The sequence below is a fragment of the Bison bison genome, unplaced genomic scaffold (genome assembly GCF_000754665.1).
Source record: "Bison bison bison isolate TAMUID 2011002044 unplaced genomic scaffold, Bison_UMD1.0 scf7180017864243, whole genome shotgun sequence".
Classification (NCBI taxonomy): domain Eukaryota; kingdom Metazoa; phylum Chordata; class Mammalia; order Artiodactyla; family Bovidae; genus Bison; species Bison bison.
The window spans coordinates 2,911,896-2,930,026 of record NW_011494815.1 but is presented as its reverse complement, the minus strand read 5'-3'; the positions used below and the strand labels follow the sequence as shown (position 1 = coordinate 2,930,026).

The following is an 18,131-nucleotide window of genomic DNA, read 5'->3' as shown; positions in this document are numbered from 1 at the left end:
GAAAAAGTTGGCTTAAAGTTCAACATTCAGAAGACGAAGATCATGGCATCCGGTCCCATCACTTCTTGGCAAATAGATGGGGAAACAGTGGAAACAGTGTCAGATTTTATTTTGGGGGGCTCCAAAATCACTGCAGATAGTAATTGCAGCCATGAAATTAAAAGATGCTTACTCCTTGGAAGGAGTGTTATGACCAACCTAGATAGCATATTCAAAAGCAGAGACATTACTTTGCCAACAAAGGTTCGTCTAGTCAAGGCTATGGTTTTTCCAGTGGTCATGTATGGATGTGAGAGTTGGACTGTGAAGAAAGCTGGGCGCCAAAGAATTGATGCTTTTGAACTGTGGTGTTGGAGAAGACTCTTGAGAGTCCCTTGGGCTGCAAGGAGATCCAACCAGTCCATTCTAAAGGAGATGAGCCCTGGGTGTTCATTGGAGGGACTGATGCTGAAGCTGAAACTCCAATACTTTGGTCACCTGATGCGAAGAGCTGACTCATTAGAAAAGACCCTGATGCTGGGAGGGATTGGGGGCAGGAGGAGAAGGGGACGACAGAGGATGAGATGGCTGAATGGGATCACCGACTCAATGGACATGAGTTTGAGTAAACTCCGGGAGTTGGTGATGGACAGGGAGGCCTAGCGTGCTGTGATTCATGGGGTCTCAAAGAGTCGGACGCAACTGAGCAGCTGAACTGAACTGAACTGATAATCAGGTTATACCTTTTTGGCAAATACTTTCTCATTGCATGCTCAAATACTTTAGATAAATATCTAGTATTACTTTTATTGCTATCAAATTGTGATTATCTACCTTTAGGGTAGCAGAGGTATTCATTCTCTTAATGATGCATGGAAAGGGAAAGAAAAATGATTAGTGAAAAGCAGATCCTGTGTTTAAGTGATGTATTTGCTCTTGACATTTTAACTTGTTTAACTTTAGCACATACATATTCTGAACTTATTCCATACATCCAGCCAACTTTATTCAATGCAGAGGCCATTGCTCTCCATTTCCCTGTAGAAGTGATCAGCCTTCACTCTGTACCATCTTCCAGTCAATTTTCAGAACTGACACTTGACTTCTGCCCACACTCCATCAGAGAGCCTGTTCTTGTGAAAGCATCTTTATTATGCAGTCAAATTAGTATCTTCCAGGTCTTGTCTTTCCAAACCTCTTTGCATCAAATAATGGTGAAACTTGAAATTCTCTTCTCACTAAAGTACCATATTATCAAATGCTAATCTTCCTTGTGATAGTCTAATGATTCTTTCTCTTATTTTTCACCCAAAACCTCCCTCCATCCCCACTTCTGAAATGTCAGTGTCAGTGTCCCCAAGTCCTGTCTTGGCTTATCAGTCTTCTTGGCCTCTTTATCCTTCTGGGTAATCCTATCTCATAGTTTCAGGTACCATTTCAGCCCTAATGACTTCCAAATTAATTTCCAGCCCCTGGTGAACTGTAGATTTAAGCAAAAAGCCAGCCCAGTTGTTCATTTCACAAACTAAGTTCTGTGTGTCTGAATCCTTACCTTCCTCCCATGTCTCTGTTTTAGTGGCACCTCCCTTTGTGCAGCCATTCAGGCTGTTTCTTAAGAGTTATCTTTGAATCCTACATCTTCCTCAGCCCTGCAATGTAACTTATCACCAAATGCTGCTGATTTTACATCTTTGTCAATTCTTGCCCAGATCACTGCAGTACCACACTGTTTCCTCTGCCTTCACCGTTGTCTTCCTCAAGTCAAGCTCTGTACCACTAAGAGTGAGCAACCCAAAATGCAAATAGTAACACATCCAGCTTATGATGAGATTTACTGTTTCCACAGCACTACTTGTTTGGTAAACTGATCTCATTTAATGTTTGCAAAACCCTATTATCCCTGTTTGTACTGATGAAGAAAGTAACTCAGCTAATAAGTAGGGTAATTGACATGTAACTGTCTGAGCCACCAGGGAAGCCCAAAACAAAATCTATCAGATCCCAAAGCCCTGGTTAGCAATTTTATAAAGTTGACCACCTCATTCTTCTACTTAAGGCTTGACATTGGCTTCTAATCTGCAGGGTGAAGTCTCAGTTCTTCAAGACATGTCTGGCTCTGCTGACCTTCCCTTTGCCTGTCTCCCAGCCTCACCTCTTGCCTTGGCTGGTCTCTCACTTGATGCTGTAATGTAACCACAATGCTTGTAGTCACCACATGTGAGAAATATGTGTGTGCCTTTGCCTATCCTCTCCCCTCTATTTGAAATGTCGCAGTTAGCCTCTAACTAGACTCCTACCAATCAATCTGGTTTACTCCCATTCATCATTTAAGGTCCAGCTCTGAAAGGACATAAATTTGTGAAATTTACGAAACCAGTTTGTGAAAAAGGAAATACACGTGACTAATAAATATGATTATTTCTTTAAGTGACAAAAATTTACACAACTTAAATTATCCAAAGTGATTTGTTAGATAAGTCACAATGGATAGACTTAGGTAAAATTACATAGAAAACAAATGACATGAAATATTTTTATGAGACATTGTGTGGAAAGCAGTGAACTATGAAATAGTATCTACAAACATGTTGTAATTTTTGTAAATCTAATTTTTTGTGAGTCATAGATAAAAGACTAGACAGATAACTGTAACCTATAGTAGATGAAGAGTAATTTTTATATCATTCTTTTTAAGTATCTAAATGTTCTGTAGTGTAGGCATTTTACTGAAATAAGAAAAGTAAATTTTGGGAAAAAAAGTACCAATTCTAGGCTTTCCTTCCTCCTGAAAGCTAGCTCTAACACCTGCCTCCTGCTGGGTCAGTTAACCCCCTGTGTGTTATCATACCCCACGCATATCTTCATTATCACCCTTACTACAGTATAGTATGGCATGTATTTGTCTCCTCTCTCACAGCACTAGGAGCTCTTTGAAAAGGGGTGGTATATCTCTGTAGCCCAGTTATGCCTGGATATGGCAAGCATCCATACCAATGTATATATTCGGTATGTGTGCATGAATAAATGAATAGATTTTAAAATATTGTTCCATGGGACTGTTTGTGTTTATCATGTCTTAAGAGGTTTAGAAATTTATGCTATTAATCAGGCATTACCTGGGGCGGTAGAAAAAGGCTTCACTTTTGGTGAATATGACTTCAGGCTGAGAGTGACCCAGTTCTTGACAGTCATCGTATTGAAAGCACCACCACCATGCTTAGGTAGCAGTTGGTGCAGTTGTAGATGTGAAATCTTAGTCCAGATAACCACCCCAGTGGGGTTGTATTTGGCCAGTGTAAATATTTAACAGGCTTTTCTGGTGGTGAAGAGAAAGCCTTTCAGCAGGTAAAGAATCCACCTGCAATGCAAGAGACACAGCGGACACAGATTCAATCCCTGGTTCAGGAAGATCCCCTGGAGGTGGGCATGACAACCTACTCCAGTATTCTTGTCTAGAGAATCCCATGGACTGAGGAGCCTGGCAGGCTCCAGTCCCAAGAATCATGAAGAGTTGGACAGCTGAGCAACTAAGCACAAACACACACAAATATTTAACAGTGGTAAATACCACAGTGGTATTTTAGGGGCGTATTAGGGAAAACTGGACTTCCCTGGTGGCTCAGATAGTAAAGTGTCTGCCTACAATACGGGAGACCCAGGTTCAATCCCTGGATTGGGAAGATCTCCTGGAGAAGGAAATGGCAACCCCACTCCAGTATTCTTGCCTGGAAAATCCCATGGATGGACAAGCCTGGTAGGCTACAGTCCATGGGGTCACAAAGAGTCGGACACGACTGAGCGACTTCACTTTAGGGGAAACTGGGCATTTAAAGATACATCCAGAATCTTATATTGTAATGTTGCCATTTGACCACAGGTAGGTAATTATTCAGTATTCTTGGGCTTCCCTGGTGTCTCAGATGGTAAAGAATCCGCCTGCAATGAGGGAGACCTGGGTTTGATCCCTGAGTTAGGAAGATCCCCTGGAGGAGGGCATGGCAACCCACTCTAGTATTCTTGGGCTTCCCTGGTAGCTCAGCTGGTAAAGAACCCATCTGCAATGCAGGAGACCTCGGTTCAATTCCTGGGTGGGGAAGATCCCCTGGAGAAAGGATAGGCTACCCACTGCAGTATGCTGGGACTTCCCTGGTGGCTAGATGGTAAAGAATCCACCTGCAACGTGGGAGACCTGACTTTCTTAGTTCCAATTTTTAGTTAGGCCAAATGATACACATTATCATTGGGCTTTCTGACTAGGCAACAAAATAGCAAAATATGTTTTAAAAATATATAGTATTTACTTACTACAAGTGAAATTCTGTCTCTGAATTCTATTAATTTCCTGATTACTGAGACACAATAGTTTTTCTCTCCCTCATTTGCTAATATTTTGGAGAACTGAATGTTATACTCAACAACATACAATGATACACACCAAATTGTTTTATAATCAGTAGTGTCCTAGAGTTGCAAACATGGTAATTATTACTATATTTATGAATTAACAGCAAGATGTCAATTCTACTGTAAAAGAATATCTATTTGGGAAACAAGTACATTTTAAAATAAGAGAAAATTTAAACAGCATATAGTCTTTGTTGTTTATTATAATGCATTTTAGAGTTGTATGGAATGAAATTGAACAGAACTATTTTGGCCTGTTGGATATGCTAATAAATCAGCCAACACTTGTCTCTTCACAGATCACAAATGTGCACAGCAGCCGGGCCCTTGACGTTCAGTTCCTGGATGCTGGCACTGTGACGTCTGTGAAAGTGTCCGAGCTCAGGGAAATCCCCCCACGGTTTCTCCAAGAAATGATCTCAGTGCCACCTCAGGTACTGTATGTCCAGCCTGGGAGACTAACTGGAGGGAATTTGAACGCATTCATAATCACATTGTGAGATGCTCTCTCAGGTTTTGATAATGATTGAGCTTACAGCAAAACTGGAAATGATCCAAATGTGGAGTGGCTGACTGGATTTCAGATGTAAAATTTTGCTTAAACAGGAAGGGCAGTCAGACTTAGAGAATGTTGTTTGATAAATGTTTTTTCAAGCATGTCGAGTCATCAGGCTATATTGTCCAGTTAGAGATTCTATTTTAATAATTAGATGACTGTGCTGGCTTCTACAGTTTCAGGATATTATATGTCAATATTTACTTCCAGAGTTCTTAATTAAGTAACCTGTCTTGGATATGTTTATATTTAATCTTTTCTGCATAGATTTAGAGGGCTTGCCTGATAGCTCAGTTGATAAAGAATCCACCTGCAATGCAGGAGACCCTGGTTTGATTCCTGGGTTGGGAAGATCCACTGGAGAAGGGATAGGCTACTCACTCCAGTATTCTTGGGTTTCCCTTGTGGCTCTACTGGGAAAGAATCCGCCTGCAATGCAGGAGACCTGGGTTTTATCACTGGGTTGGGAAGATTCCCTGGAGAAGTATTCTGGCCTGGAGAATTCCATGAACTGTATAGTCCACAGGGTCACAAAGAGTCGGACGTTACTGAGCGACCTTCACTTCACTTCCATAGGTTTCAGTGAAAAGATTAACCGTAGTCTATCATTCCTCTTTTGATAGAAATCCAGATGATAAGAAGTTTGAACACCTCTGGCCTCTGTACCCCTTGTTAGAACACCCATCCAGGGCCAGCCTTACCTAGAAAAGGTTCCCGGGGCTGGAGGGGAAGGGGGTCTGTCCTACTGCTTCTGAGTGTCTGAAGGTTATACAAAGTGTACCTTCTTGGTAAAAGCCACTATAATTTGTTCTATTAACCTTACGGGATTTGTTATTTGATAATTGTGAAGTTGGGAGAACCCTTATAACCAGCTAGGCCAAGCCTCTGGCTAACAGCATCTCCCTAAGAGGTTGAGAGTAGCAAACAGATGGCCTTTGGCCAAGGCTGACCCATGAATATTGGATCTGAGCTGTTGGCTCGTATAGTGTTTTAAAATGTGAGTTAGTCATTTGCTTCTATCTTCTGAATCTAGAAAATGTGACTCTACTGAGCACTCCCTTTTATAGGACAGCTCTCTAAGGGAGCTTGGGAGTGCCATTCTCTGTAGGGGAGAGAGTGAGCTCTCCAGTGCCCAGGCCTCAGCCGGCCTGCCTCACTCCCCCATGCACACCAGGTAGCATCTGCTCTCAGTGACCTTGCCACGCAGAAAGGAGCCTCATCCAAGGGGCACAGTGGGAGACTGGGGGCCCTCAAGGGTGAAGAGAGGTGTGACAGTGAGGGTGGGGCTCAGAGAGGAAAGGAGGAATGTAAGAATCCTGGAAGTATTCTTCACAAAATGGCCTCCATCAATTCAAAGGCTCCCATGAGACTGGAGGGAGTCCCTGGGGTTATCTTTTCCTCCCTGAGGTAGACATTCTCCAGAAGCTTGTGCAGTGATGGTGGGAGGTAGAAAGCATCAGGGAAAATGAGGCTTTTAGGTATCAGTGGGTTTCAGTTTTTCTTAGCCTGCTTAATTCTCATAACAACCTCCTTCAAAAGTGAAAGTGGCTCAGTCGTGTCTGACTCTTTGTGTCCCTATGGGTCCGTGGAATTCTCCAGGCCAGAATACTGAAGTGGGTAGCTTTTCCCTTCTCCAGGGGAATCTTCCCAACCCAGGGATAGAACCTAGGTCTCCCACATTGCAGGTGGATTCTTTACCAGCTGAGCCACAAGGGAAGCCCTGTTTCAAAAAAGTGAGCACAAGTGCCTGGGGTACTCTAGAAATGCTTCATTCAACAGTAAATCTCCACAAAGAGTTCTACAGTGAGTCAGGTTTCCTCCAAATGACACTTCATTTTTTTTTTTAAGTTGGACTTCGAGGGAAGACTTCAATGTAAGTCCTAATCTTGTCTTCATGACTTTGTGACCTTACTTACACAGGTTAGTATGTCAGTCTGTTTCACCGTCTGTAAAATCAGATGGCAACACTAGCCTGCCAGTATTGTAGTATTGTATTGTAGGGTGAGAAGTCCGTACCATGCCTTTATAACCCTGGCTCATAGGAATAAAGATAATGGTAGTAATATAAATAGGAACACAGACACTCCAGCCCAAGAGCTGTGATTGTCACTATTAGCTGTTGCTTGCTTTCTATCTTGGAAACATTTGACTTGTATGAAAATAATATTGACGTTACTCTTAAGTACCTATTTTAAGATGGTGTGCCCTCTTTTCCATTGTGTTTTATTTTCAGGCTATCAAGTGCTGTTTAGCAGATCTTCCACAATCTATTGGCATGTGGACCCCTGATGCTGTGCTTTGGCTAAGAGATTCTGTTTTGAATTGCTCAGACTGTAGCATTAAGGTTAGTTATCTTAATGGTCTTGATAAACGGGAGCTTGTCAGCCAAAAGGACTCATTTGGTTTTTGTGAAAGAATTTTATCTTTCTTTAAACTGATGCTTTCACATCTGACACACTTTTGTAGTTAGGAGATTGATTACATGTGTAGCTATGACACATTTCATGGTTTAATTTTTATTTAAGAATTTATCCTGTATCTGCAGTATTATGTTTAAACCTTTTATATAATTTTTTGATTATTAATAAAGTAGCAGATAGTTTTCAGCTCTTAATTTGCTCCATGATAAGGAATTAAGTGCCCAACAAAGGACCACATATCTCTCTCTTTTTTTTTCTTTAAGATTTATTTATTTGTGTTTATTTTTTTGGCTGTGTTGCATCTTTGTGCCGCACGAGCTTTTCTGTAGTGGAGGAGAGCAGGGGCTACTTCCTTGTTGCGGAGCAAGCACTCTAGTGCGCTGGCACAGGAGTTGTGGCACGTGAACTTAGTTGCTCCACAGCATGTGGGGTCTTCCCAGACCAGGGATCGAACTGATGTCCCTTGCATTGCAAGGTGGGTTCTTAATCGGACCACCAGGGAAGCCCTGGACCATATATTTCTTGATAAATGTTTCTAAAGCCCATTTAAGTAAGTCCTGTATGTCTTTTTTTTCCTAAAGTAAAATGAATTATAAACAAATTTTGCTTATAATCTTGGTTTTCTGTCTCTTTTCCTAAAACTTATATAAACTGCTTTCTTTCTTTCACTATTGTGTTTCTTTTTCACACTCTTCAGTCTGTATATCAAAAACACTGCTCATATTTCCAAGAATAGAAATGTAACATTAAAAAAAAGAAATGTAAGATAGTATTTCTCTATTTTAACTAATGTAAATAGTGTTATAATTTTATATAAGCATGTAACAGTTAACAGTGAAATGTCCTTGAGAAATTTCTTCATGAAGATCTCTCAGTTATTCTAGCCCACACTGATTTTCCTGTCTTCATTCTCCTCTAGGGCTTATCATGTACAGTCACACAGTTATGTACCATTTTGTATTCTTCAGTTGCCACACAAATATTGTTTTCTCAGCTAAATTTTCAGCTCCTAAAGCCAGGGTATTGGTCAATAAAAACATTTTTAGAGGTTGATGTTTGAAATAGTGTTTCTGTACCACTAATATATGAATTAACAGTCAGTACTTCATAAACCCTCAAAAGGATGAATTTAAATTGACTCCTCTTGCTACAAGGAAAACTTTTAAAGTAAATGACTTTAGAAGGATTGCCATGTTGGTGTTTCCTTGTCTTCACGTTTGTGTTCCTGCCTTAAATTTCTTAGCCCAGTTTGATAAAAGATAGAAGTATCTCATTTTTGTTGTTCCTAAGATAAACCAGAGGAGCTGGTGAGAAGAATTAACAGACACCCAGCCCTTGGGGGCACAGAGCAGCCTAGTCCCAGGTACCAGCATGTGGGGCTTCTGTACAGACTCTCCCACTGCCAACAGAAGAATGTAGACAGGTCGTCGGAGGTCTCCTGGGCAAAAGGTGCAAAATGGTGACTAATTTTGGCCTATTCAATGGAGCTTTCTTCCTCTTTTTCTCCCAAGGCCCCTCTCCTCTTATGTAACTAGGGAAGAGGAAGAGGGGTGAGAACAGATATTAGGACCAAATAAGGAATTTGGACCCAGGGTCCCAAAAGATATGGTGAAAGGCAAAGCTTTTTCCTTCCCCTTCCTGTCTGAAGTGCACCAGCACTAAGCAGAATGCTTATAGGATGTTTTGCTATTTTTATTGTTTTTATTGTTGAAGTTGGATGATGAGCACATGGGGATTCATCATGATATTCTTTCTACTTGGAGTGTTTTAACGTATCATTAATTTTAAAAAAATTAGTCATGGTAATCAGACTCAAACCTTTAGCAAGTCATGGTATTTTCAGTTTTTAGAGGTTAGTAAATTTTCCATTTCTACAAGGTGTTACTGGTTTCTAGACTGCTTGGACCTAAGAGCTTATTCTTTGCTCCATCTGTGGTAGACAACTCATCTGACCTTAAATAAACTGATTTTTAGCAAGTTGGGTTTTTTGCAGAGTACTGTTTTTTAATATTTAAAGTTAACATAATGACCTCTAGGAATCCAGCATGAACTTGGATTTCTTAAATTGGTGTTTTGTGTTTTCCAAAGGTTACAAAAGTGGATGAAACCAGAGGTATTGCACATATTTATTTATTCACCCCCAAGAACTTCCCCGATCCTCACCGCAGTATCAATCGCCAGATTACAAACGCAGACTTATGGAAACATCAGAAGGATGTGTTTCTGAGTGCCATATCCAGTGGAGCCAGCTCCCCCAACACCAAAAGTGCGAACACCCCCATTTTGGGCAACACTGGAGAGACTTTCAGAAAGAGCCTCACAGATGTCCTCAAGAAGTCTGTGGTCAACCACCCCAGCTCTTTCTTTACAAAGGAACTGCCACCTCCTGTCCACTTATCCAAGCCAGGGGAACACATGGATGTGTACGTGCCTGTGGCCTGTCACCCTGGCTACTTTGTCATCCAGCCATGGCAGGAGATACACAAGCTGGAAGTTCTGATGGAAGAGATGATTCTGTATTACAGTGTGTCTGAGGAGCGCCATGTGGCAGTGGAGAAAGACCAAGTGTATGCTGCCAAAGTGGAAAATAAGTAGGTCCTTAGACAGAGCCTTTTATTCTCCTCCTAAGAAAAATCTGTAGAATGATACCAAGAGTCCTTAATCCCTGCAGGGGGACTTGTGTTAGTCTCCCATTCGTGCCTGACTCTTTGGGATCCCGTGGACTGCAGCCCACCAGGCTCCTCACTCCATGGGATTTTCCAGGCAAGGATACTGGAGTGCCATTTGGAACTACACAAATGGGAATTCTGAATGTGAAATGAGACCAGTGAATTATGTGATTTTCTAATATTTAAAATGATGTCGTTTAGCTGAAAATCTAATAACCATATTCCTGTTAAAGCCTAATTATATCAGAAGTGAAGGTTTAAACATTTTTTCTACTTTACTGTGAGAAAAAATATTTAGTATTCATATTTATTATTTAGGAAATAATGTTTTTTATGGATGACTTTTAAATCTTAAAAATAAGATACTTACTGGAGAAAATTTAGAAAATCCAAAAAAGTGTAAGAAAACAAGGTCAGCCAACCAACATAACCCGTTAAACTACTTATGTATTTCTTCTAGGTTTTTCTCGTATACATATTTCTACAATTAGTATGTTACTATATATAATTTCGGAGAAGGCAATGGCACCCCACTCCAGTACTCTTGCCTGGGAAATCCCATGGATGGAGGAGCCTAGTAGGCTGCAGTCCATGGGGTCGTGAAGAGTCAGACAGGACTGAGCGACTTCACTTTCACTTTTCACTTTCAGGCATTGGAGAAGGAAATGGAAACCCACTCCAGTGTTCTTGCCTGGAGAATCCCAGGGACGGGGGAGCCTGGTGGGCTGCTGTCTGTGGGGTCGCTCAGAGTCGGACACGACTGAAGCGACTTAGCAGCATATGTAATTTCATACCTACTTTTTTCACTTTAATATAATTCTGTGAACCGTTTTTCATGTGATATCATTTCTTCATAAACATTTTTAATGGCTAAATATTCTATCATAAAGAGAAATCACAATTTACGTACCATTTTCTTTTTTATAGGTTTTTTTTTCCTCCCAGACTTTTCACTGTTGTAAATAATGTTGAACTGAAATCTTTGTTCAACTCTCTGATTATTTATGGGATAGATTCCTAGAAGAGAAATCACTTGTTTAAAGATTACAGGATTTCTGATATAGGCAGTTGGTTGCTTCCTAGAGAGCTTTTGCCACCTTTATAAGGTACTGCTGCTGCTGCTGCTGCTAAGTCGCTTCAGTCATGTCCGACTCTGTGCGACCCCACAGACGGCAGCCCACCAGGCTCCTCCGTCCCTGGGATTCTCCAGGCAAGAACACTGGAGTGGGTTGCCATTTCCTTCTCCAATGCATGAAAGGGAAAAGGGAAAGTGACACGACTCTTAGCGACCCCATAGACTGCAGCCTACTAGACTCCTCCGTCCATGGGATTTTCCAGGCAAGAGTACTGGAGTGGGGTGTCAGTGCCTTCTCCGTTTATAAGTTACAACAATGCATACTTCACTGCTCTTTAGCTGTTGTATTTCCCTGGTGGCTCAGACGGTAAAGGGTCTACCTACAAAGTGGGAGACCCGGGTTCAGTCCCTGGGTCAGAAAGATCTCCTGGAGAAGGAAATGGGAACCCATCCCAGTATCCTTGCCTGGAAAATCCCATGGACGGAGGAGCCTGGTAGGCTACAGTCCATGGGGTCCCAAAGAGTCGGACACGACTGAGCAACTTTACTTTCTTTCTTAGCCATTGGACAGTGAGGCTTTGTTTAACACTTTCAGTCTGTTTTCTCATGTTTGCACTTTTGGATCCACACAAAGAACTGTCTCTCTCCCTACCCTTCCTGACCCAGCATACACACAGGCACATACCCCTAAACTCAGTTTAAAAGATCAACTACTTATTTTTTCTAGAAAGTACTTTCATTCATTCTTACAATAAATACCTTAACCATAGGTATTTATAGAATTTTGTTATTTTTGTGGGAGGAAAAAAATTTTTTAACTCAAAAGTGAAAAGTATAATAGTCTCATTCTGAAAAGCATTCAAGTTATATGTCACAGCTTTTCATCTTTAAAAAAATATTTTTACTATGTCATGTTATTTACAGTCATAAGCATAAATGGGTTTCAATACAGGAACATAGTATAAATTTACCCTTCAGAATTGCTGTTGGATAATTTAATCACAGTTAAAGCCAAATTGATGCTCACTGTTATCTGAGGAGCAGATTAATGGTGACTAGCGGTGGGTAGGTCCCATTGGAGGGAAGGGTCCTGTGAAGAGAACCCAAACACTGGAGACTGTATTCAGGACTTCAGACTCCACCCCGACACCTCCATGGGTCTGACAGCTCTTCTGAGTCAGGACTCTTGGGTTAGATCAGTTAACTTGTCTTAGATAACCAAGGGATGCCTTATCTATAGGAAGAGATTGTCTAATATTTTTTGAAACTTTACAAACTGAATCCATTTAAAGTGCTTAGAGCTTGTATCTTGCTTACAACCCAGGACTATTTACTAAACTTTGCTCTCAGGTCTGGCAAGTTAAGACTTAGGAATTTCACATATACTTTTGATTACAGTGGTTTCCACAGTTACCACAATAGAGGAATAACCTAGGCAACTTTTAAAGTGCAGGCTCCCCTTCCTCACCCCTGGACTGCTGAGTCAGAATCTCTGACAGTGGAACCCCAGAATCTGTTTTAAGTAAACTCTCCAGGTGATCCACTTGCAGTCTTGTACTAAAACTGGTAATGTAGTCAAAACTGAAGCCTTATTTAAGCTGTTAGTTTTAAAAGTTGAAAGCTAAATAGAAAAGCAACATGTAGGGTTTTCTGATGGTCTCTCCTCACTGCTCTGTACCTCTTTTTTATAGACTGAAAGCACAGACCACTGTCAGTCATTTCCCTGGTACGGTTTAAAGACAGTGATATTGGTGGAAGCCAAATGATTCATCTCCTTTTATACTTACACAAATTAGCAGCCTGCACCAAACTGGCATTTCCACAAATGGAAATTTCTCTTCAGATTAATCTAAGTCTTATTTGCACAGCTTATCTTCATTTGAATAATACTTATGATAATAGCTACCATTTGCCAAGTGCCTGTTATATGCCAAGTGAATGTCTTAGGTACTTAAAATGTATTATTTCTGCAAGTAAATTAAAACTAAACATTACGCATGAGGTGACTGAGGCACAGAGAGGTTAAATGAAGAGCCCAGAGTGACATGATGGGAAAATGGCCCAGATGGGACACCAGCTCAGGTCTGTTTGGCCCCCAAAGCTCATGTACTTTTTATGATACCTTTTTGTGTCCCTGTGGTCTCTGTGGTTCACGGATTATTGCTTGCTGCACTTTGGGCTGATCTGAAGGCTTCTGGAGTTCGTCCCAGAAACTCAATCACATAGAATGTTTGAAGTCAGTCTCTAGCTTTCTTACTGGCGTTGGTGCTACAGCATCTCTGTGTGGGTTCCTGTACCTGTTTTTGCCCAATGTGCCCTGGCTGGAGAATCGGCTGCTCCAGCCAGCCCCAGTCCAGCGTGCGGTGCAGTGATGAGGCTGCTGTTCCACTGGGCTTGTGGCTGATGATCTTGTTTCAGGGGGTGGCTGGGTCTGCTGCCCAAGGCAGAGTCTGACCCACACCTTCGGGAGCAGAGACACTTTCATTTTAGGCATTATCGACAGTCATCCTTTTCTTAGTATAATAATACTCTTTAATCATGTGATCAAGATATAGGACTTTAAAATGGTCCTTCATACCTAAACTTTGAAGTCTAGGTTTTTCTCATTTTGATTGAGATGATGTAGGTCCAGAGGAGGAGCATATATTCATGTGAATTTCTTTCTCACATCTTGAACTTGAGGTCTGAAATCATACTCTTCTTCCTCCCTCCCCCCACCCCCACACACGGTGTGCTCTCCTGTCCTTTATAGGTTCTTTATTTTAGGTGGTGGATTAAACTTTGTGTTTCATGTTATCTCAGGTTTGTAATTCCTTACTTGGCAAAATTAAAATGATCAATCAGTGTTCAAAACTTCTTGTCCTCTTTCCCCAGCCTGGCTTCCCAGTCTGACTGTCTCTTCCATCCCTCCACACTCCACTTTCCAGCTGCACAGTAGCCACCTCACTGCTCCACCCTGCCCCACACAGTCTTCTGTGTTTGTTTGTTTGTTTGTTTCTCTTGCATGTCCTCAGCCAGCCCTGGCTTGCTTTCCTCTTTCTATCTTTCACAAATGGCATCACGAAGTTGCATCCAACTCTTTGCAACCTATGAACTGTAGCCCACCAGACTCGTCTGTGCCTGGGATGTTTCAAGCAAGAATACTGGAGTGGGTTGCCATTTCCTCCCCCAGGGGATCTTCCCCATCCAGGGATTGAACCTGCATCTCCAGTGTCTCCTGTACTGGCAGGTGGGTTCTCTACCACTGAGCCACCTGGAAAGCCCACCACACGTGGACCTTGTTCCAAACGTGTGGCCATCTCCTGTCTCCCTGTCAGAGTGAAGGGATCCATTAGCCTTGCCCTGGTCATCCTCCATGCCACTGTTTCCTCCTGCTTAGAGGTGGTTCTCCTTTATCAGCTCCATGAGGCTTGTAAAAGGGTATTGAGTGAACAAATTCCATCAAATGAGCCAGTGGCAAAACAGAGAATAGTAACCTCTGGAAAAAGAAGAAGCAGTCTCCTAAAAACTTCTATAACAATACAGTTTTATATTTTGATGAATGACATTTATATTAATTTTTCTTTTTATAAAAAAAAAAATGTTGCCCTTAAAGCAAGTGTTGACTTTGTTTTTCTTCTCTTTTAATCCAATGCACATCTAGGTGGCACAGGGTGCTTTTAAAAGGAATCCTGACCAATGGCCTGGTGTCCGTGTACGAGCTGGACTATGGCAAGCATGAATTAGTCAACATGAGAAAAGTGCAGCCCCTGGCGGACATGTTCCGCAAGCTGCCGTTCCAAGCGGTCACTGCTCAGTTAGCAGGTAAGTTCTGGGGAGTCTGAATGTCATTGTTTTCCAGTGTATTGTTGAACATTTGGGTTGTTTATGCTTTTATCGTAGTGTTAAGAAAAAGCCCACAGCTACATATACTAGCCAAAGTAAACAAATGGAAACAATGAAACAACCAACAGGAGGAGAACATTGCATGATTAATATTTCATAATTTATTGCATAAATTATAATGCATTTACAAAGTGGACTTTCACAATTATGAAACATTCCTGGCTTGTAGAATATGACCATTTTCATGGCCAACATTTGCATTGCAACTAACAGCACAGAAGTGTGTGATTTTAGCACACTCACACCAGCCCCTTGACTGTCATAAAATCTGAGGAGCTAAACTAATAGGCATAGAGTGGTGCTTCTTTATGATAGTATCTGATGAGATTCGTTTTATCTTCTGTGAAAGCAGTGCAAGTGTCGGTGGCCCCTCCATGTGCCCTCTACCAGTAGTTAACATGGGTGCCTAGCTGAAGCTCTACCCAGACAGCTGGCAGCATTAGCAGAGGGTGTGGAGATCCAGAGGGCTGAGGGGTGCTGACATCTCCAAGCATCTGGGCTGTGTGTCCTGCTGTGCTGGGATATGGGGGAGTTATGACCACATGTGCCACCCTCATTCTTTGCCCCTCACTCACCCCATATACTTAGTAGTGGCAGAACTAACTTGATCTCAGAAATGAGAGCAATTGTGTGTATAAATTCTTATTGACAGCTTTTATTAAAGAGATAGGGATAGATAGATAGAGATGGTCTTATTTGCCAGTTTCTTTGTCTCCTCCTAGACTTCAAAGGAAACTTTCATGGTAGGCAGATGTGAACCAAAACTGGCATCTTATGCATGGCATGGCTGCCATTGATCTGCTCTGAACTCAAAGTTCTAAATAATGAATGGTTACATTTTTCATTTTCCCTTTTTAATGTTCAGGTTTTGCTGTCAACCCCTGTTGTTAAACATGACAGTCAAACCTCCCAGTGAAGGTGTCCCTGTGAGTGAGGGGTGCACGGCGCCATCATCCCCACCCCTGGCTTCATGGTCACAGTCACTGGTGTTCCTTGTGCAGGGGACTTTACAGCCACTTCTTGTCGCTGAATTCGAACCATGCTGGGAGGTTTAGGCTCTGTTACCATCACTGAAGCAATAGTTTACAGACTATTCTAGGCTTCCCTCATCAGAAGTTCTTAATAATCCAAGAGTTTAGCCCACTCACTGATAGGTCTTTAAAATTATATATGAAACTCCCATACCTTCATCACTATGGGGCATAATTTATAGTTTATCTAATCTACTATAAGTGAACTTAATTTTTATTAGCTTAATAGTATTTCTTGAAAAATACATAATTCTTGTCTCAGTTTTGTTTTAAAACCTAATTCAGAATTCTCTAACTTGAGCTCTCAAGTTTAAAAGTTATGAGGATTTATTAATAGATATGCATGAGATTTTAAATTCATCTGGTCCAACCACTTTATTTTGTGAGAAGTAAACTGAGGCCTGAAGGATTACCTGGTTTCCCCAAGATCATACCATTTCATAGAGGAAGGGCTGGGAATAGTAACTGAATCTCTAGACTTTGATTCCAGTGCTTTTACCATGATGATGTATGTGACTTTAAACACTGGAAGTGTATTGATTCTTCTTCTTCTTTTTTTTTTTTACTCTATCTGGTTCATCAGAAAAAAATATGTGACTAAGAGAAATGTCATTGATATTGATATTTTTCTCATCATCAGTCTGTTATCTACATATACTTTAGGAAAATGGGCAGCCTTTATTATAACTTCATTTTATAACATTTGAATGAAATTTGTGTCTGTAATTGAAGGTTTACAGGAGTAACCCCATTCAGAATAGAAAAACTGTAAGCAAGACTATTTGGAGATTGCTTGGCATCTCTGTTTTCAGTTGGGCAAGTCTAACCTGGTATGCTTAAGCTACTTTGCAACTGACTAAATAGTTTTCCATTATAACAGATCAAAGAAAGGCTCATTTGACCCTTCATTGATCTTTGAATCCTTGTCTTTCTCTTAGGAGTGAAGTGTAACCAGTGGTCTGAGGAGGCTTCGATGGTGTTTCGAAATCATGTGGAGAAGAAACCTCTGGTGGCACTGGTGCAGACAGTTATAGAAAACACTAACCCTTGGGACCGGAAAGTAGTGGTCTATTTAGTGGACACATCGTTGCCAGACACAGATATCTGGATTCATGATTTTATGTCAGAGTATCTGGTAGAGCTTTCAAAGGTCAATTAATCACTGATTCTGAGACCTTGACAACTAATTCAGATTTTTTAGCAATAACAAAAATGTAGTAGGCTTTTAAAAAAAAATTACCTCTGCTACATGGCTTTGACTGCTGTGGGAAGTTGAAAAGAATATGCTTATTTTTTTTTTTTAAGCTTATGTTTGATGAAAGATATTTAACAAGTTTTGTCTTAACAGAGTTGACTTTCAAAGAGAATTGCACTTGAATTACTACTATAATATTAGAATTAAAATGTTTATCAATACAAAAACTGATTATCTTATAATTTCTCGGCTTTATGATCTTAAAGACCCCTTTCCCTTTCCTGTTCATGTTTTCTTCCTTGTTGTGCTCAGTTCTTCTCAAGTTAGCTTGAGAATTTCAAGATTTAACCCTGCCTTAGTCTAGTGGTGGGTCCCAAAGCAGGTGGTCACCACACCATGTGAAGTCTCTCCCAAGTCTTCAGCACATCAGCATTACTACTGGTGGTGCTGCTGGAGGAACAGCCCAGGCAAACCAGCACATCCCTCACCCCAGATCATCCCAAATCTCGAGTAACTTCTCATTGCCCAGAGAGTGTGGACTGAGAACCATCTCCCTGCCCAACCGCACTGTCCACTGCTTCTCCCTGCACCAGTCACACTGAACCTTCATCTGGTTCCCAAACCCCATGTGTGCTCATCCAGAACTGCTGATGTTCTAAAGCAAGTCTTCCTCCCCTCCAGACCACTCTTGCTGTCTTCCCTCAGCCTGCAGCTCATTTTGTCTCCACCATTCTTGTCTGTCGGTATCCTCCCTGACTTCCCAGGCTTATCTGGTTCCACTCCCCGATTCCCCTCCTACTGCATTGTACTTCCAACTCCGCCTCTCATAGTGCCCAGACCTCACTGAGCTTCCTACCATATCAATAGTTGTCTGCACCAATCACTCCAAATAGATTGTGAGCACCTTGAGGGAGGGA

At 41.3% G+C, this 18,131-nt stretch overlaps 1 protein-coding gene across 2 annotated transcripts in view; it reads left to right on the top strand.

Moving 5' to 3' along the window:
* The window catches only part of TDRD7 (tudor domain containing 7), a 103,722-nt gene extending 86,281 nt beyond the window's left edge, over window positions 1-17,441 (top strand). For both annotated transcript variants that reach the window (XM_010847067.1, XM_010847066.1), the window contains exons 13-17: window positions 4,683-4,817; window positions 7,173-7,283; window positions 9,448-9,950; window positions 14,747-14,907; window positions 16,958-17,441. In XM_010847067.1, coding sequence (XP_010845369.1) covers window positions 4,683-4,817; window positions 7,173-7,283; window positions 9,448-9,950; window positions 14,747-14,907; window positions 16,958-17,178 — 1,131 coding nt within the window. In that variant the 3' untranslated portion in view covers window positions 17,179-17,441. The remainder of the gene's footprint in view (window positions 1-4,682; window positions 4,818-7,172; window positions 7,284-9,447; window positions 9,951-14,746; window positions 14,908-16,957) is intronic.
* The last annotated feature ends 690 nt before the right edge of the window (window positions 17,442-18,131 follow it).